The sequence below is a fragment of the Jaculus jaculus genome, chromosome 6, assembly GCF_020740685.1.
Source record: "Jaculus jaculus isolate mJacJac1 chromosome 6, mJacJac1.mat.Y.cur, whole genome shotgun sequence".
Lineage (NCBI taxonomy): Eukaryota > Metazoa > Chordata > Mammalia > Rodentia > Dipodidae > Jaculus > Jaculus jaculus.
This window is the reverse complement of record NC_059107.1, coordinates 39,472,202-39,493,168: the sequence shown is the minus strand read 5'-3', so window position 1 is coordinate 39,493,168 and position 20,967 is coordinate 39,472,202. Positions and strand designations below refer to the sequence as shown.

General features: G+C 47.3%; 1 protein-coding gene across 1 annotated transcript in view; it reads left to right on the top strand.

Moving 5' to 3' along the window:
- Positions 1–20,967, top strand: part of Nup210 (nucleoporin 210) — a 106,341-nt gene that overhangs the window by 31,396 nt on the left and 53,978 nt on the right. Inside the window, exons 5-15 of the mRNA XM_045152547.1 lie at positions 400–550; positions 2,655–2,787; positions 6,976–7,134; positions 7,704–7,772; positions 9,710–9,816; positions 10,884–11,024; positions 11,636–11,773; positions 13,785–13,940; positions 15,308–15,506; positions 18,512–18,657; positions 20,283–20,504. Of these exons, the coding sequence (XP_045008482.1) occupies positions 400–550; positions 2,655–2,787; positions 6,976–7,134; positions 7,704–7,772; positions 9,710–9,816; positions 10,884–11,024; positions 11,636–11,773; positions 13,785–13,940; positions 15,308–15,506; positions 18,512–18,657; positions 20,283–20,504 (1,621 nt within the window). The remainder of the gene's footprint in view (positions 1–399; positions 551–2,654; positions 2,788–6,975; positions 7,135–7,703; positions 7,773–9,709; positions 9,817–10,883; positions 11,025–11,635; positions 11,774–13,784; positions 13,941–15,307; positions 15,507–18,511; positions 18,658–20,282; positions 20,505–20,967) is intronic.

The window sequence follows — 20,967 nt, the reverse complement described above, 5'->3', positions numbered from 1 at the left end:
CTTATCAGCTGTGGGAGCTGCTGGTGCATTACTAACTTCTCTGGGGACCTGGTTAATGTTACTGACCCACTGTGGCTGGTGATTGGCATTACTCACCCTCTTTGGAGTCTTGGGCTTGCTTCTTAATTTCCATTTGGACCAAGCCCAAAGTCTCCAATTCCAGTGATTGTTACTACACATGAGAATTGCTGTAGTGTTGATTCCTAGGCAAGGGGTCACAAATCTGAAGTTTTCATAAAGACATTGGCAACTCTGAGGCAGGGACTTGTTTCCAAGCAGTAGTGTTCCATGAGGGTGACACCATTTATTCCAGGGTCCAGCCCCCAGTAGGAAGCATTGATCTTGTATTGGATTTTGGAGAAACTTGTGTTCACATTTGACAACACTTTCTTTTTCTAGAATTCTCACCTTCTTAGAGTCTACATATATACCTCCTTCTTACATCTCAGAGATGGAGCAGGCGGCCAAGCAGGGGGACACCATTCTGGTGTCTGGAATGAAGACTGGGAGCTCTAAGCTCAAGGCTCGCATTCAGGAGGCTGTCTACAAGGTGGGCCGTGGGGTGCTACCCCTTCCAGTGGAGTCAGGATGACCTTTCCTGTAGATACTTGGGGAGACACTGGAACATGGAAACGGATGCCAGGACTTCTAGGTCTTTCTGTTGATTAGGTTTGTTTGAGTCATAGCATAGTGAAGGCAGATTGAGGCTCCAGAGGTCAACATCTGAGGGAGTTACCTGAGCAGCTCGATACTCAATACTTACTTTATTTCCATCATGATGCAGGGACACACTGATACAGGGACACATTTGAAACTTAGAAAAGCCAGAGCCCCACATGTCTTCCATTGTTGCTCCATGCTCCAGTGTGGCTCTGAGACAGGCTCAGTGGTCGCATTTGTGGAGGGCTAGATCTCCCCACCTCTCCCTGGTCCTTCTAAGTAGCCTCTCCCCAGTACTAAAAACTTGGAGATGGATGTGTTGCTGACAGTGCCCTGTCAGGAAGGAGGGCCAGGAGCAGGTTGAGCTGTGTTCCTATGAGTGGTGTCTACCCAGCCCTTTCCTAGAATGATCTGTGGCTCTCATATCTGCCTTTCACCTGCCTAGTTGTGGAGCACATGAGGGATGGGGAGCTCTGTCTGCCATCTAATTTTGTAAAGTGGCCAGCAAAGAGGTCTTCTGAGCCATCTTTTTCTCTAGTGACTTAGTCAGTTGTTTGAGAAGCCCTAAGGCTTTGGACACATAGGTGTATGTTCTGTCACAGGGGTTGAGCCCATAGAACTGTGTGGGTAATACTGGGAGACAGTTTCTCTGTGGCTGGTCCCCCGAACTGGGAAGGTGATCATGTCCAGTGACAAGCTCGCTATCCTTCCTGCCTGCCATGCTAGAAAACACTTGCTCCAGAGCCAGGCCCACAGGAGATGCTGGATATATCTTTTTTTTTTTTTTTAATGTGTCAAAAATAACATATAACTTACTGCTAAGTGAGGAAACCTATAAAATCACAACAAGCTTATGGGAGAATCCAACCATCTGATATTTATGGAGGCCATCAGAGATGAAGAAATGATTTTACAGAGATAGAAACCCTAAATCTGCAGGATGATGAGCAGTTACACCTCCACTAAGAACAGTGTGTTTGCATTTCTGTCAACATGAATCATCATCTTTGTAATATATATATGTGTGTGTGTGTATATATATATATATATATATATATACACACACACACACATATATGGATATGTATATACATATATATGCGTATATATATGTATGCATGTATGTATGTGTGTGTATGTGTGTATATATACACATATATTGGTTTTTCAAGGTAGGGTCTCACTGTAGCAGACTGACATGGAATTCACCATAGAGTCTCAGGGTGGCCTCAAACTCACGGCAATCCTACCTCTGCCTCCCTAGTGCTGGGATTAAAGGCGTGCACCACCACGCCCAGCACCTTTGCATCAATTTTTATATACCTTAAAGGAGTATCTAATATCAAATTGTCCTAAGACTGTGAAAACTGCAGGACCCTGGAAAATCCAACACCAGAGTATACTAAGTGAGGTCTCATAGTCTTATCTCTGTCTCATGTTGTTTTCTGAGGACCAGGTGGGGCTGAGGATGAGCTAGGAAAGGGGGCCAGGGAGTGGGAGCTGAAGTCTTTGCTTTCTCAGCCATCCTGAACCTTGGGGCTTTTGTGGGGTGAGAACTTGAGCTTCTACTGTCCACAGTGTCCATAGACATCATTCCCAACTCCTCTCAGTTTAATTATTGTCACTTTAAACTGAGATATAACATGCATGACGCACAGTTATGTTTTTTAGCAGTAATAATTTTGAGTGCATGCCCGTCACACCTACAGGGTTTTTGTAGCACTCCCGGTGTCTGAAGGTGTGGGCTTGTGCCTGTTTCTTTACTCTTAACTTCCGTATTCCCAAGGAACATAATGAAACATTAAAAAACAAACATGGAACTCAGGGCTGAGGCCATAGCTGAGATGCCTGCCCAGCATAGGCTGAACTCTGGGGCAACCCTCACAATGGTGTAAGAACAGAAACAGAATACTTCTAAAGCTCTCTTACCTGTGGTTACCCTGTCCCCAGTTCCACCGCAACCTCACTGATTCTGTCCTTTTCTTTATGCCAAGAATGTTCGTCCTGCAGAAGTCAGGCTGCTGATCTTGGAGAACATCCTTCTGAATCCAGCATATGATGTCTACCTGCTGGTGGGGACCTCCATTCGCTACAGGGTGCAGAAGATCAGGCAAGGGAAAATTACAGGTGTGTTTGTGATCTGCTAATCATGGCAAATGCTTCCCACTTTTTTTTTCCTGTGATAAAGGTACATGAGATACAAAGATTATCATTGTAACTTTTTCTAAGTGTAGCCTTGAGTGGCATTAAGTGTCTTTGCAGTGTTTTGTAGCTCTCACCACCATCTGTCTCCAGAACTTTTCCATCTTCCCAAACTGAAGCTGTGTCTACATTAAACACTAACTCTCCTTCCCTTTCCCCTGCCCCAGAATCCACAAACCTCTTCTTATTGTCTCTGTGAATTTGCTCTCAGGACATCACAGAAATGGAATCCTGCAGTACTGGTTCTTTGGGTTATTTCACATAGCGTACTCTGAAGGTTCTTCGCTTGTTCTGGCATTTGTCTTACCACATTTTGTTTATTCATCTGTCCATCAGGAGTTGGATGGCTTTCATCTTTGGTTATTGTGACTGATGCTGTCAATAGGGACATACAGATATCTCAGTCTGCTTTCATTTCACTTCGAGCAGCTTCAGAGCTATGGGGCTATTGTTAGAGTAGGTTTTGCCTCTTGCTTGCTTGCAGTTAAGCTAAGCAAACTTGAGCAAACCACTGCTCCTCCAAAAGCTGGAGATAAATCCCTCACATAGACTTTCTGGAAGATGAAACTGTGCCCCAAATGGGGAGGGGAAACCCACCATGGCTAGGAGAGGTGGGCCTTATTTTTAGAGAAGTTTGCTTTATAAAGAACTTTTTATTATTTATTTGAGAGAGATAGAAAGTGACAGATTGAGAGAGGATGGGCATGCCATGGCCTTAAGCCACTGCAAATGAACTCCAGATGCATATGCCATCTCTGGCTTATGTGGGTTCTGGGGAATTGATCCTGGGTCCTTTGACTTTGTAGGCAAGCGTCTTAACTGCTAAGCCATCTCACCAGCTCTGATTGCTTTTCCAAATATACTTTTGGCCTGGAGAGATGGCATAGCAGTTAAGGCATTTGCTTGTGAAGCCTAAGGACCCAGGTTCAATTCCCCAGTACCCACGTAAGCCAGATGCAAAAGGTTCTGCATGCATCTGGAGTTCATTTGCAGTGGCTAGAGGTCCTTGTGTGCCCATTCTATCTGCCTCTCTGTCTCTCAAATAAATATTTTAAAAAATATTTTTGTTTATTTATTTTCGAAGAGAGAGAGAGGGGGGAGGGGGAGAGAATGGACACAACAGGGCATCCAGCTGCTGCTAATGAATTCCAGATGCATGCATCACTGCATCTGGCTTTATGTGGGTCTTGGGGAATCACACTCAGCCTTTACAGGCAAATGCTGCTGAGCCATCTCTCTAGCCCTGTGTTTTTTTTTTTTTGTTTGTTTTTTTTTTTTAATTTCAAAGAATATACCCTAAATCAGTTCAAGGGTTGTGGTATTTATCCCCAGTTTTCAATTTGATGGGGCTTGGAATTGCTTAGGAGACAAATGTCTGGGCACAACTGTGAGGGTGTTTGCAAAGAGTTAAACCTCTGAGGTGGAGGAGTCTGTCTGTGAAAGTGAGCAGTACCATCTCTGGGTTGGAACCCTGTTGGGACCTCCCTTCCTCCTCAGCGCCCTGGGAGGAACCAGCGGGCCTGGTCCTCCCTCAGCACTACCTATCCGCCGGGGAGGAACCCGGCAGAACCCCAGACAAATCGCAAGGAGAAAGCAGGTGGAGCACTAACATTCATTGCTTTCTGCGTCCTGACTGTGGGCAGCATAAACAGCTCCCCCATGCTCCCACTACCATGCGTTCCTCCTCACACTGTGACCCAAAGTAAGCCCTTAAGTGTCTTGTCACAGTGGGGGAGGAGGGATAGTAACTAGTACAGGGATTCATGTTCCAAAGAACTATACACCCCAAGGGTTCAGATACCTTGAGGACTTGGTGATGGAGCTGCCACAGAAGTTAAGGAATGGGAGCCCATGGCAATACCCCGGACAGAAAAGAGATGAGCTGCTTCTCTCAGTTGCTTACATGCCTGTCTGATGGATGGTGGGATAGTGTTTACTAATGTTACTAGTGGGCACTAGAGCCTCTGGGAAAACAGCCTGACAGTGTTGTTTCACCAGGAATGTGACAGCCAGCTGGAAGTGCTTCCATTTTCTTTAGATGGGTTTTTAATAGTTGCAGTGTAACTCATATCACTGTCATTTGCAATAGTTTTTAAAGTTTTTTTTTTTTTTATTTTTTCAAGGAGAAAGAGAGAATGAGAATGGGTGGGCCAGGGCATCTTTCCATGGTAAATGAACTCCAGACACACGCGCCACCTTGTGCATCTAGCTTTTACATGGGTATTGGGAAATCAAATTCAGGCCATCAGATTTTGCAAGCAAGCGCCTTTAACCACTGAGCCATCTCTTCAGCTCCCATTTCTAACAGTTTTATTAACCTGAAAAGGCAGGGGAATTTTACCCTTACAGGGGGCCTGAATTTCCTAAGATTTCTGTCTGGCATGACTTCCTATGAGAGGCTCAAGAGAATTCTAGGTTGAATGACAGTTCCAGGACTTGTCTGTGTTCTGGGTCATTAGGCCTGCAAATTGATTCTCTCTCTCTTTCTCCTTCTTTCCTTAAAAATGTATTTTTCCCCTTTCCTTCCCTATCTTATTTCCTTTGTGTCTGACTTCCCTTTGCCTGGATGTTTCCTTTCTTGCAAACACCAGTGAGCACTGGTCTGTGCCAGTACTTTACTGGGCACTGAATATATAACAGTTAGCTGGACCCATCTTCCTGCAGCCCATAGACCAGTGGAGGGGAAGACAGTTAAATCGTGGCTCCCCATGGAAGTAAAGGAGGCAAGGAGGAGTTCCTGGAGCTTAGCACAGGGTCAGTTATATTGTCTGCAGGAAGGGGCTTTCAGGTGGGGACCTTAGTCCTTGATGTGGTTTGACTCCAAATATTCATGTGTTGAAGCTAGTATGTGATGAGAATTGATGGAACCTTTAAGAGGTGGGATTTAGAGGTGCTTATTTAGATGTCCTTCCAAGGGATTAGGCTGCTCTGTGGGATCCTTGACTTCTGTGTTAAGGTTGTTGTAAAAGCCCAAACCCGGCCCCACTCATTCTCTCCTGCTTCCCATGTGGCAGTGTGACAACTGCTTCTTGGTTGCTCTCCCATCACTGGTTTGCTGAGAGTTCCTCACCAGAGCTGAGTTTTGGAACATCCTACTTTTGTGAGATATCCAGGGCTCTAGGAGAACTTAGCCTAACCACCTTTCCCTAGGTCATAGCTTTTAAGCTCTCACCACACTGAGGACCAAGACTGCAGCAAATGACCTTCCAGCACACTCAGAGCATAAGCAGACCCTCAGCTTCTTCTTGATGTCCTCAGTCTCCTAATCTCTAAAGTGTGGGTGTCAGTAGTTCCTGTTCCCAGGGATATGGAGAAATGAGATGAAGGAGTATGCTCAGGAGACATCTAGCATGGGCCTGAGGCACCTTCATTCCTTGATCAACTGCTTCCTTCCCTTTTCCTTTCTGTTTGCTAGGGAGTTGAATTCCTGCTCAGCAGTTGTCATTTGTATCAAAAGCCAAAGCGCTCCTGCTCTCAGCCCAAAGGGTTGATGATGGGTTTCATTCGAGCCTTTTATTTCCTCGGGAATTGTCCTGTGTCCCTGGCTCTTGCTGCATGAGTCCTTTGTGCATAAAATGGATAGAATGGATACTGAGGATGTCAGGATAAGAGACATAGTACCTAAAACCCAGTGGCATACCATCAGCCAGAGCTTTTTTGGGAACTGGATGGATGGACGGGAACATAAACTCACACTAATCCCTCCGATGGAAAAGCTAAGAGTTTGCTCACTTAAGGGATGATCAGACGTGGTTTAATGTGATTGTTCTTCAAGCAGTTGGAAATCTTAGAGGCTAAACTATAACCGCAAAAGGAAAAAACAACAAAACGTCCCACAAAGCAAACAAAACAAAACAAAAAGGCCCACAACTAGGGCAGGCAGGAAAAACGAGTGCCTCAGAAAATTCATGGAATCTCTTTCTTCTCTGTCCTCAGACAAGGACAATGATTTTAGGAAAAATGAAGCAAACACTCCAAGCAGCTGTGCTGACAGTGCTGGGCTGGTGGCAGAGCCCAGAGGTTCGGGCTAGAGGTAGCCATATTGGGCTGAGCATGTCATGTCCTCATGTTCCCCTTTCTGTTTCTTTTTATTTGTTTTTGTTTTGTGCCCAGAACTCTTGATGCCTTCCGATCAGTATGAGCTGCAGCTTCAGAACAGTATCCCAGATCCCGAAGGAGACCCTGCCCGGCCTGTGGCCATCCTGGCTCAGGACACATCAAGGGTCACTGCCGTGCAGCTGGGGCAGAGCAACCTGGTCCTGGGCCACAGGAGTATCCTTTTCTCTGACAGTGTGTCTTCATTGCCTGTCGTGCCTACTGCTTTGAAGTCAGGTTGTTTTTCTCCCTGAAAGCCAGCCAGACTAAAAATAGCCCAGTTTCCCCCATCTGTCTGAAAATCAGAAAGAACCTAAATAGCAGCACCACCGAGTGGAATTGCTCACCTCTGTGGTGACTCACCAAGAGACTCCCAGGGACGGGAGGCTGTGGTGGGAGGCAAACATCATTCCTGGCCTCTAGAAACTTCTCAGGTGGTGCCGGCCCAATAGGTGGGGGTGGGTGCTGGCAGCGGCCATGTGAACACTGGCGTACAAGGAATTGATGTCCCAAATTGACTGCATGCCTTTGCCCTTGGGATCCCTTACCAAGATTCTGCTTTGGTAGGGTGGAAAGGCAAAACCTTGACGTTGAAACATCTTTACTCCAATTGACCTAAACCGAGGGTTTGCACCCCCTCTTCCATGCCATGCCATGTGTGCATAGTGGTTAACCCACCTGAGCCAAGCTAGAGCACCAGCTGATTTATTGGCAGCTTTTTGTTTTGTCCTTAATTAAGAATTCAGGTATCCGCATGCAGGGGGCTTCTAGGCTGCCCAACGGCACCATCTACGTTGTTGAAGCTGGATACTTGGGTGAGTGTGACCTCCTGGGCTTCCTGGACATTGCTTGTGTGTGACTCCATGAGTTCAAGAACTAAAAAGCAAAAGCATGAGCTGGGGCATAGCTCAGCTGTATACGTCTTGGCTAGTATGTAAGTGACCCTGGGCTCAATTCCTAGTACTAGAAAGCCATATCAAACAATGATGACATCAAATTAAAAGAGAGACTAATGGAGAGAGGGGGGGATATAATGGAGAGCAGAGTTATGAAGGGGAAAGCAGGGAGGGGAGGGAAATACCATGGTTTGTTGTATGTAAGTACAGAAGTTGCCAGTTAAAAAAATAAATATTGTGTATGTGTGTGTAAAGCAAACAATAAAGAACAGCAGTAGCTTTTGCACTGCCATTTCCTCTACCAGCCAGGCTCAGGTTCATGAGCCCTGAACTCACATTGCCAGGCAGTAGGGAGGGGTGCAGGGTGTTGCCTCTTTTTTGTTGTCGTTGTGCCAGAGCTTCATGCAGAGCTGACCATTGCTGTGGACCTTTCAAGATTAGAACCTTTTTGTCAACTGAGTTGCAGATAGGCCCCAAGGTGATGTGACAGTTACAAATGCCCTGGTAGGAAGACGCAGGAGGCATTTAGGGAAGGAATCTGAAGCAATGGAGAGGCACAGCTAGGCCCCAGGAGCTGCATGACAGCCAGTGGCTGGGACCTTTGGGGCATGTTAATATTTCCTAGGGTCTGAAGTGACTCACCTGTTGAGCACACAGATGTTCTTCAGTCAGGAGACCATTTATTTGACATGCAGCAAACCCACAAGAGTCTTGTCAGGCAGCTGGAAAACCTATTTCAGTCCAGGCCTCAGTTGACAGTTGACAAGGTAGAAAGGGTAGTTTTGTGTGTGTGGACATTCCTTTATTTAGCAGTGTTATGTGGTGCTGTCTGCCTGGTCTATTCTGGACACTGGAGTCATGGCAGTAAGTCCAGTTCTTAGATTGCTTCACAGAACAGGCCAGTGCAAATGGGCAGGATAGTGTTGGGAGTTAGTCAACATGGATGTAGAGGGAAGACTTCAGAGAGTTCGTGTGGGGTGGGCACTCATTCAGAAGGTACTTATGTGATAGGAAGGGCAACTTGGCAGAGGAACAGGTTGGGCCACAGTGAGAAAACAAATGACATCACAGGGATAGAGTAGCTGATGTAGCATCTTAGGTGAAACAGGCAGAGAAGGCTGAATAACGGCTGGCTCACATGGGGAAGGGCAGTGCTTAGCACATCAGCCTAGACCCACCTTGTCCAGAGCTCTTGGAGGCTCTTTAGCCAGAGCCTAGATCTACCATGGCCTCAGGCTTGTCCTGCCTGAGAGCTTGGACCTGCTGTGTCTCCAGATGAATGAGACCTACCATCACCTTAAACTATCCATGCTTCAGTCTCAGAATCTAGACTGTTGTGGCCTTCAACAGACTACTTTAGCCCCGAGCTCAACTTACGTTGGCCAAAGGCTAAACCAGCCATGGCCCCACACTAACTAGCTACAGATTCAGAACCTTCATATGCCATGGCCTTAGACTAGAACTGCTGTGTCCTCAGGCTAGATCTGCTTCAGCCCCAAAGTCTAGACCAGCCTTGGCCTTATAGCCTAGACCTATGGTTACCTCAGGCTTGCTGGGAGTCAGAGCTTTGATCTGCTATGGCCTCAAAGCCCAGGCTTGATGGGATTCAGTTTTCATGAGTCCAGAGTTCAGAGCAGGCGTGTTCAGTGTTGGCCCCCAGGAATCAGAAAGATCAGCTCTGGTTCTCTGGGTTCAGTCCTAATGGTAGCCATCAGGTCCTGTCTCCTCAGCAGCCTCTTTGAAAGAAGAAATTGGTGAACTCTGGTGAGCCTCAGACCAATGATGTTTGGTCTTAGCTCTTCCTCAGTTTTGTTGCCCCCGTAGCCCAAATGCTGAGCCTCCCACTTTGGTTTTAGGGTTCACAGTCCACCCTGGTGACAGGTGGGTGCTGGAAACTGGCCGCTTGTATGCAATCACCATCGAAGTATTTGACAGATCTAGCAACAGAGTCTACCTGTCTGACGTAAGTGCTTGCTGGCGTTCTGGTGAGGGGATGAAGTAGGTTATGGGTACCTCATCTAGAGCAGCTTCCTATAGAGCAGCCTTGAGGCCGTAGGGCTCCTGGACTTCCTGTGCTGCTCTTAGGTCTGTGGAGATAATGCCATGGGGTCCCTGGAACACCTTAAGACCTGTTAGCCTGTGAGCTGGCACCACAGCTCCACAGCACTGTGCTATCTCCACAAAGGGCACTGTCCTGCCCCTTGCATGGAGTCTGGGTTCCTGGAGGCCAAGAGTCCATTCTGCTTTGCAGAGGGTTAGGGAACATTGCTAGGTCCAGGAACACCTGCTACCTTCCAGACCCCTGCCCCTCCCCCGTGACCAAGGCTACTTCAGTTAGGATTCTTGCTCTGGGCAGGCATGTTAAGATGAATGGGAACATTTGGAGGCAAGGTGGCCACTCTTGGTATTGGGGGAACTTCCCGGGGCCCTTAGATCACCTGACCTTCCTGGTGGTGGTGGAGGGTTGTAGAAGGAGGCCAGATTCCCTCCCCCCCTTTTTTTCCCCCAGTGTGCAGAAGTCATTATTTTCCTCATTTTGTTGACTGAAGATGAGTGATTGGTATTTGTTTTAAGTCAAATCCCAGAGACTTGATTATTCTCCTTCCCCTTTTTATTAACTGCTTCTTAGATGTAACCCCAGGCCTAGGAAAGGTAACAACAGGTGAACTGCCCTAAACATTGCACAGGAGCTGGAAGTACAGGGCAGGGTCATGGGAGTGTGCTGTGCGGGAGTAGGGAGATTGGGTGCCATCAAAGGCCAGAGTCATCAGAATGCTGGTCCACGGCTTTATCCAACTCCTGCCTACGTTCGGACGCCTCTGAGCCCAGCAGAGCCCCTTGACCTTTGCTTTGTTGTAGAGTGCCATATCTTTACTGAAATCACACTTTCCTGCCTCTCAAAAGTGTCTCCATGCCCTCAAGCTCCACTGTGACCACTAATAGAAGTGATGTTTATAAAATCCATACCTGATAAACAATTTAGGACAGTCAATGAAAATATCTCTCTCACTCATCCTGTTCACCTTCTAGAACATCCGGATTGAAGCTACACTTCCTGCTGAGTTTTTTGAGGTCCTGTCGTCTTCCCAGAATGGGTCGTATCATCACGTCCGGGCCATTCAGAGTGGCCAGACAACCATCAGTGCAGTCCTCAGCTCTGTGGTGGACCAGGCAAGTTGGTATCACCTGGAAAAAGTGCCCTGTGCTTTCCAGGACTGCGTTGGAACTTGTTTAGGGACATGGCATTGGGCACCAGGCCCACTAGAGTCCCTTCATCTGTTTTGTTTGAGCTGATTCTAGTCTTTTGTTTCTTTCTTTCATGTGGGCAAACCTGATTGGTTTTAGATAGGAACAGTATTTCACCACATAGCACATTGATTGGTGTGGGGCCCCCCTGCTTTACTCCATGTGAAGCTGTAGACCTTTATAGGCAACATTACATAGCACAAGGGAGGCGTCTGTGCCCCAGACAATGATACTCCTCATCTGCCATGCAGCTCTGGGTTTTGAGTGAGGCCCCCGTCTGTACCATGTCCTTTCTGTCAGGGATCCCTGAACATTTAGGCTACTATATCTACATGGGTGGCCATTATAGCACTATGGAAAGCCATCCCTATGAGGTCTGAGCAGGCTAAGGACTGCCTAGCATTCTTTCTAAACTCTCACAAGCACATGCCTACCTTTGGCCTGATCAACAGAGAGGGGCAAGGGCTCTGCATAACTGGAAGATACTGGTGATGATGTGATATTCATGGTGACATGCAGCATTCTCACCCTTTCAGGATGGTGGGGTCCATGTGCTACAGGTGCCTGTGTGGAATCAGCAGGAGGTGGACATTCACATTCCTATCACACTCTATCCCAGTATCCTGACATTTCCATGGCAACTAAAGACAGGAGCCTATCAGTATGCCATAAAGGTAGGTGGGACACCACCTCTGGGTGCCTTCTTTGGAGTGTTTCCATGAGATTGTGAGTGTTTTGCTTCTCTTTCTCCTTTCCCTCTCTCTCCCTCTCTCCAGCCTCTCCTGACAGGATCTAACTAAGTAGTCCAGGTTGGCTGCAAACTCACTATCTTGTTTCAGCAAGCCAAGTGCTAGGATGTGTGTGTACCGCCACACCTGGCCCTCCTATTTCCTTTAATATTATTCTCCTAAGGTCAGAGACAGTTTTAAATCAGAGAATATGTGGTTTTTATGTTTCTTGAGGTATCCCTGATAGTAACGAAGCTAGTTAATAAGGGGAAAAGCAAATAACTAAAATGAAGAAATGAGACACAAGCTTGGATTCCAATTAACTGTCATTTTTCTAAAAAATATTTTTTGCATGTGTATATGTTGTATATACATGGAATGTATGTGTGTTCACATGGGTGGGTCCAGGTGTGCATGCACATATGTATGCATATGGAGGTCAGAAGTAGACCACCTTATATATTGAGTAAGACAGGCTTTCTCACTAAACCTCAGAACTTGCTGATTCTGCTAGTCTAGTTAGCCAGCTTGCTCTGGGGATCCTATCTCTGCCCCCGACTCCTGAGCCCTGGGATTATAGTTGGCTTCCATGCCTGCATGACATTTATGTGGGTGCTGGCAACCCAAACTCCGGTCCTCTCATTCATGTGGCCAGCATTTTACTGACTGAGCCATATTCCCAGTCCTTCCTTGGGTTAATTACCTTTGAAAGTAATGTACACACAATTGTTTTGTCTGTGCACTGGCACCTGCCTGCTCAGGTGTGTCACTTTTATTGCAGCTGGGGCTTCAGGTGTGACCCCTGACCTGGGAGAAGAGGCTCTGGCATTTATTCCCCAGCATATGGCTAGAAGCAGGCAGGGCTGTGTATTGGGAGAACACAGTGGCTCTGTGGTCTGGGATGGTTCCCATTCCAGCCTGATCCCTGGGAGGTTCCAGGACCAGTGTCATGTCTGTGTATGTGTGTGTCAGTCCCCAGAGTATGAGAAATGGAAAAGAGACAGGGTGGAGAGAATGAGGACCAAATTCCTCATTTTTTCATGGAAAGGGTATTGGCCGTGTGCATAATTGTGAGAGCGTGGATAGCTGTGAGTTGTATGTGTGAGTTTGAACATAGGAAGGTTTGTGTATACCTGTATGATAATGTACCATTGGAGAGTAAGTGAATGTGTGTGAGTATAGTGAGTTATGTGTGTATCAATATCAGTGAATATGAATGTGGGTGTAAGAAGTGACTGAGAGTATAAGTGGATGTGTGAGGTTTGAGGTGAGTGTGAACATGTGGAACATACAGGCACCCACATAGATGTGAACTTGCACACATGCATGTACACTATATATACATGCACAGTCAAAAGCATTTTGGGGCTGTAAGAGATGGCTTAGAGGTAAGCGCTTGCCTGTGAAGCCTAAGGACCCTGGTTTGAGGCTCAGTTCCCCAGGACCCACGTAAGCCAGATTCACAAGGTGGTGCATGCATCTGGAGCAGTGGCTGGAGGTCCTGATACGCTCATTCTCTCCCTCCCCCCCATCACAAATAAATAAATATTTTTTTTAAAAAAGCATTTTTTAGGCTGGGCGTGGTGGCGCACGCCTTTAATCCCAGCACTTGGGAGGCAGAGGTAGGAGGATCGTCATGAGCTCGAGGCCACCCTGAGACTATAGAGTAAATTCCAGGTCAGCATGAGCTAGACTGAGACCCTACCTCAAAACAAAAGAACAAAAATAGCATTTTCTAGAAATGATTACTTATTGGGATTCAAAATGTGCATGGCAGTGAGCATTTCTGAGTAGTCCATCACGTGTGAGTAGTTGAGCAGCTGAACACCTGGGTGTGAATGGATGCATATGTTAGTGTGGCTCTGTGGGTAATTGTATGTGCGAGTGAATACTGTGGTTTTCCCCATGCAGGTAGGGACAGGTGGCTGAATGAGCCCATGGTCATTTTCTTCCTTAGGCCCATGGGGGCAGTGGGAACTTTAGCTGGTCTTCATCAAGCCACATGGTTGCTACAGTCACCGTCAAGGGTGTGATGACCACAGGCAGTGACACTGGACTCAGTGTGATCCAGGCTCAAGATGTCCAAAATCCTCTACACTTTGGTGAAATGAAGGTGAGTACAGCCTGTGGGGAAACTTGGGATAGGAACCCTAGCTGTGCTCTTCTCCCAGCCTTTAGGCTTATCCAGAATCTGCTTGAGCTCTTGTTCCTTCCTCTGTCTGATGGCAATGGTATGTGAGGGACTGATGGGCCAGTCCCAGCCCTGCTCTTGAGAATTATAGCACCAATTTGGGGATAGAGGAAATAGTAGATAGCAGTGGGGCCAGGAAAACCAATCCCTGCAGTCAGGGCCTCTGGAGAGGAGAGGAGAAGAGAGGAAAGCAGAGCACAGAGGACAAGGTTACACAAGGTCATTTCAAAAAGTTCTCCACACCTGAAAAATACGAATCTCAAATTGGGAGGATTACTGAACACAAGACTGAAAAATTGTACAGAAAGAGGACTGAGTTTGCAGCATGCTTCTGCTCTTGGTCCCGTTGAAGTGCAAATTCTGTGTCCTGTCCCTGGACTTGCACCTGGTGTTTGACCCTGACTAGTGGGCAGCAGCTCACTTAGCAGTGGTGGTTGGTGGAGGAGCCATCTGCAGCCAAACCTCAGTCAGCCCTACCTGACCTCTGCTCTGAGGTCCCCTTCTGTTTTCTCACTTGAACTTAAGGCAGAAACTGAAGCCCCATGGTATGTCCAATCCCAGCCTCTGACTTTGTTGGGGGCATAAGTAGAAGGTTACTCTGGTCTTTTTAGTGGGAATCACACATTTGCTAAAGACAGATCTGTTCTCAGATACAAATAATTTAACAGGCCTGTTAGAGGTTGCCCACCTGCCTAGTACTTGGCTCAGTTGTGAACCTGTTGTCCTGGCCCCTTCCTCCTTTCAGTAACTGCCACCTTCCTCTCATGGCTCAGCCATAACTTGAAGATACTCCTCAAGAGGCAGCTGTGGGTCACGGTTATTGGAACTGGCTTCTGGCCAGAGGCTGTTTCCTGCCTTGACCCCCAGCTGTCCTTGGGTCCTGCAGGCCTCTCCTCATGCTGGCTGCTCATCAGGAGAGGGAACCTGGGTATCCTTCAGGACAGGGAGGCAGAGGCTGGCAGAGCAGACATTATGCCCACTGAACAGTGAGAGTACTTTACTTGAGTGTCACTTCCGCTGCTTCCTAACCTCTGCAGCCATTGGACCAGCTCCTCACTCAGAATGGTCCTCCCCAGACCTTCTGGCCTCCTCTCATGTGGCTCAGGAGTGGCTTCTTTGATCACTTCTTGGAGAGGCCTTCTCTGATTGCTCTGTCCCCATGCCCAGCTCTGCCCTCTACCTGAAGTATCAGTGTCCCACCCACAGCAGCACTTAATAAGCCCAAGCAGCACAGTGGGCTGGCCCTTCCCATGGAGGTTAATGGGCCTGGGTCTCTTCTTGGTCTCCAGGTATATGTGATTGAGCCCAGCAGTATGGAGTTCATCCCGTGCCAGGTGGAGGCACGAGTGGGTCAGACCCTGGAGCTTCCCCTGAGGATCAGTGGCCTTATGCCTGGTGGGGCCGATGAGGTGGTTGCTCTGAGTGACTGCTCCCACTTTGACTTGATGTTGGAGGTGGAGAACCAGGGCGTGTTCCAGCCACTTCCAGGTAAGCCAATGTTGTTGAGCAGGTGTCAGACAGTGGGACTGGACCCAGATGTACTGGGTTCTCTGTGTAGGTGGTCAAATTTCTAAACAGAGGTCTTAGGACACAGACAGGTACCACACAAGGAAGGGCACTTGACGCTGTCCATGGTTGTGGTGCGGGTGGTGCCTGGCAGTGAAGTGTCAGCCCCACAGGTGTGAAGCAAGTGTTTTGAATGTCTGGCCTCATGCAGATGTTACCTCCACCATAGGAAGAGCTCTGTTAGGCCAGTGAAGATGCTCATGACTGCTTAGTTCTCCAGGGTCACATGTGGCCTGAGCAGGATTGGGGTGCAGACCTGGGGCTCTAGTTACTGTGAGTTGTAGCCTCCCAGAAGTTGGAATCAGGTAGGGTGAGCATTTCCTTTGATTTGCAGATTAGGAAAGCTGAAGGGCATATGAGCTTTCGAGTAGGAGCAGGGTTTGAGATTTGGGCAGGGTGGTAGAAATAATAGCCAGAAAGCATTCATTGGTGGGTGAGTGTCCCTGTGCTGTGGCCCAGAGGTAGGCAAGTCTATGGGGCTTTTGCATACAGTGGGGATTGAATGGTAGGGTCTGTCCCATCACAGAGAGCCTGATCTGGCAAGGCACTGAGAGCCACTGACCGTGTTTGACAGAGGAGTATGTGTTCCTGGCAGGGCTTGGGAGCCTTGAATAGTAGAGGTGTTTTTTTGCGTGGCCTTTGGAGCCAAGTGGCTGTGCACACTGGTAGTTGTGATTATATCTAGAGCTGCTGCACTTTGGTACACAGGGAGGAAGGAGGGCAGCACTCTAGTCCTGGCTGACCTGGAATTCACTATGCAGTCTCAGGGTGCCCTTGAACTCACAGCGATACACCACCTCTGCCTCCTGAGTGCTGGGATTAAAGGCGTGTGCCACCATGCCCAGCTCTAAAACATTGTTTTATTGACAGCTTCCATACATACAGACAATAAACCATGATAATTCCCTCCTTTCCCTCACTTTCCCTTTCACAAACCCATTCTCCATCCTATCCCCTCCCCCTCTCAATCAGTCTCTTTTATTTTGATGTCCATCATCTTTTCCTCCTATTATGAAGGCCTTGTGAAGGTGGTGGTTGGCACTGTGAGGTCATGGGTATCCAGGCCAATTTCTGTTTGAACGATTGCTGTAGGAATTTTTCAAGAAGTGTGAGTTCTGAAGATAGCAGCCAAGATAGAAACCCTGGGTACTCAAAATTTCCCTTAGCAAATACCTGAAGTTTTCCTGCACGTAGAGTAATGTGGGGCTTTGCATCATCCTGTGCTTAGTGCAGTTTGTGTGAAAAATGTTCATCTCCAAAGCTTGGACTCCCCATCAGGACATGCAGATGCTCATGGGACTCTGGGACTCCGGCAGGCCATTGCAGTAGGTGCCTGGTGCATGTGGAGCCCACCCTGGGACACACTGAGCCAGAGAGTAGATGGGCACATGTAGTCTCCAGGGAAGGGGAGTGGCATCTCTCTCCTGAAATTCAAAGTACATGTAACACGGTTCTGTGGAAAGGGGCCATACCAAGTTCCCTGTTAGGCAAAAGCAGCTATAGAATGGTAGAAAGTATTTATGAATGACTTACCTGGTGAGGAGTTCAGATGTAGAATATATAAAGAGCCTGTGTGGCAACAATAATAAAACAGATAATGATGAACATGGAGCAAAGGACTTAAATAGGTATTTCTCTGAACATGATATATAGTCAAAAGCATAGGAAAAAATGCAACACAAAAATAAATAAAAGCTTATATGGAAAACAATATGGTGGCTCCCCCTCTCCCCAAACTGACCAGGATATCCATATGAGCCAGTAAATCGCATTTGTGGGCATGTATCCCCTATTATTGAAAATTCAAACTCAAAACTGAAAGTAGAGCGAGCCCAGATGTCCATTAGCAGAGGACTGGGTAAAGGACTTGTAGCACCTGCCTATGGGAATATTGTCCATCCTTAGGAAGGAAGGACATTCTGACACCGCTCCACGCCAACGACCCTTAAAGACATTCTGTTGAGTTAAATAAGTCAGTCACAAAAGGGTCAACACTATGTGACTCTACTTCCACGAGGCGCTCAAATTCATGGAGACAGGAAGAATGGTGGGAGGAGTGGCTGGGGGAGGGGAATAATCGACCGTTGCTGTGAAAGAGCATAGCGTGTAGCAAGACAAAGGACTGGTGTGAAAGCTGGTGGTGATGCTTGTGCAACCACGTGACTCTACCCAGTGCTGCTGAATTGTACACAGAAAGAATGTTAAAGTAGCACATGTATGTTACGTGTCTACTACCAGAATTCAGATTAATAATTTTTTGAAAACAATTACAATTTTATGAAAACAATGGCAGGGATGAGGACTAGCTGCTAGTTGCAACATACTTGTTATAACTGTTTTGGGAAAGATACTTGGCAAAATGACTAAAGCTGCACATGTGTGTGCTTATCCTTGGGACACAGCCAGCAGGGGTGCCAAGTGTGTCCTCCAAAGATAGGCTTACATATGTTCATATCAGTACTGTTTCACATAGCCCAAGCTGCAGCCAACTCGAATGTTCTGAATAGCAGGGGAATGTCTTGCTGTACATTTACATAGCACTGTGTTCTACAGAAATGCAGGTAAAAGATGCACAGCCAACAGTATCTAGTTAAGGAAGGCAGGTGGAACTGCTCGTGCTCTGTGGTCTCCATTGTGGAAACAGTACAATGAGGCAGTCCTAGTAGAAGTTACTATATGTATTCATTTTGTTATATACCTGACTTATACTTTAATTGTGTTTGTGTGGTCCTAAGAATGGAACCCAGGGCATTGTTAAACTATACAAGTGTTCTGCCACTAAATTATACCTCTAGTCCCTAGAAAATTTAAATGATAATAGAATGAGGTCATATATACAGCTAAGGATGAAAGAGGGACCTTCAGCCTTCCACGCCTTTCCCACCTACAGCAAGTTCACATTGACTTTTTTGTTTGTTTGTTTTCAGGGAGGCTGCCACCAGGGCCTGAGCACTGCAGTGGGGTCAGGGCAAGAGCTGAGGTCCAGGGGTCCACCACACTCCTTGTGAGCTACACACATGGCCATGTCCATCTGAGTGCTCGGATCACTATTGCTGCCTACCTGCCCCTCAAGGTGAGCTAGTCCTCTACCCTTTGCCATATACTCTGCCCCTACCATCCCTGTTGCCTAGTCTTGGAGGCTGGGTGTAGATGACCCTGTTTCACAGATCTTAAATGCTACCATTGTTCGTTTAGGAGACCGTGAGTCCCGCGGCACCACAGTCACCTAGTAGATGGAAGCTTTTGTTAAAACAACACACTATATTTTTTACTTATTTATTTATTTGGTAGAGAAAGAGGGAGAGAGAGAGAGAGAATGGGCACTCCAGGACCTCCAGCCACTACAAACGAACTCCAAATGTGTGTGCCCCCTTGTGCGTCTGGCTAACATGGTCCTGGGGAATCGAACCTGGGTCCTTTGGCTTTGCAGGCAAATGTCTTAACCACTAAGCGATCCCTCCAGCCCACAACAAACTATTTTGATTTTTCCTTTGCTTCTTGGAGACTTAGAACTTCATGGTTTTCCTTGCCAGTTCTCTTTTGATTCATTAAGTAATTATCTGCTAAGTGCTATGCACTGATTCAATGCTAGATATTTGCCTTGGGCCTGGTAGTGCACACATGTAATCCTAGCACTCAAGAGGCTGAGGCAAGAGGATCTGGAATTACAAGCCAGCCTGAGGCATGTAAGAGGACCCTATGTCAAAAACAAACAGGGCTGGAGAGATGGCTTAGCAGTTAAGCACTTGTCTGTGAAACCTAAGGACCCTTATTCAAGGCTCGATTCTCCAGGACCCATGTTAGCCAGATGCACAAGGGGCGCACGTGTTGAGTTCGTTTGCAGTGGCTGGAGGCCCTGGCACACCCATTCTCTCTCACTCGCTCTTTCTATCTGCCTCTTTCTCTCAAATAAATAAATAAAAATAAAAAATAAATAAAAGAAGCAACAAATAAACAAAAAATAAGTGATTAAAAACTTAGTGGAGCCAAAAGTTAGAGTAACACCACTTCTGATTATGCCAGCAAGGACCCTGCAACCTACATTTCCCTTGTCACCCATTGCGTTACTGAGGATTGAGCCCAGGGCCTTGAGCATGCTCAGAAACAAAAAGAGCAGAGGCTCTGGAAGTACTTGCCCAGGCTAGCTTCAAACTCCCCATCTTCCTACTTCACCTTGTTGAGGAACTGGGATTGCAGGCCCATACCTCCGCATACTTGGTTTCTGTTTTGTAAAGCAGTGTGGTTGGGAATGGCATAAGTGCCTTCATACAACTATGCAGCCTTCACTTTCGCAGCCCTCCTGTTGCACTCAGTTTACTGCTGGCTCTTGGCTGTGGTAAACAGTAGTGTGAGGAACGTCCCTGTGCCTGAGCTAGTTTCCCTCTTGGCTACATTCCAAGTGGGAAGTTCTGGGATTTGAGAACCATGGTATTCTCCAAATCGTTTAATACAAGAGGCAGTTCATTTTGCCCTTGCGCCAGTGAGGACTCAGTTCTTTTCAAAGCGCCCTGACCCCTTGGGATCTTCTTTACAACCCTGTGCATGCTGCAGAGGTAGAGACTGGATTTCAAAGAGGACATGGGGCTTGCCTGCCTAACACCTCACCCAAGTAAGGTGAGCCTGTACCTCTGGATACTCAGCCTTCTCCTGCCACCTGTCTCAAAGTAATATTGGATCTTTTCTGTCTTCTTTCCCCAGGCTATGGATCCCTCCTCTGTTGCTGTGGTGACCCTGGGGTCCTCAAAAGAGATGCTGTTCGAAGGAGGCCCCAGACCCTGGGTTCTTGAGCCGTCCAAATTCTTTCGGAATGTCACTTGTGAAGACACTGACAGCATTGGACTAGCTCTGTTGGGTCCCCCGGCCTCTCGAAATTACCAGCAGCACCGAATCCTTGTGACTTGCTGGGTCTTGGGTGAGCAGGTGAGTGGGAGGCCCTACCTTGTATACTGGTAGAGATGGAAAATCTTTTATGGTCTATAGTGGAGCCCTGAGAGTGCTGTTCCTATTGTACCCATTTTACAGATGGGCAAACCAAGGTGCAGTGAGGTGGGCTGCAGGTTGGGCTGAGAGTAGCTGCCAGATTCCTCTATACACATCAGCTCTCTCAGAGGCATCCTGTCAGGTGACCTCTTCTTTCTTGGGCTGGCAGCGTCTCAGATCTACCACAAACTAGGGTAGGAGGTTGGAAGTGAGGAGCCACAAAGCCCTATACTTTTAGAGTCAGGCAGGTGTCAAAAGCAGTGAGGCCCTAGACTTGGGTCTGGTATGCCTCCTTGGTCTTCAGAATGAGGGAAAGCTCTAATGCTTTTGTAGGCAAAGTCCGTTGGGGGCTTTTTAGTTTTATTTTTATTAATTTTGGGGGGACAGGATTTCCTACAACTGA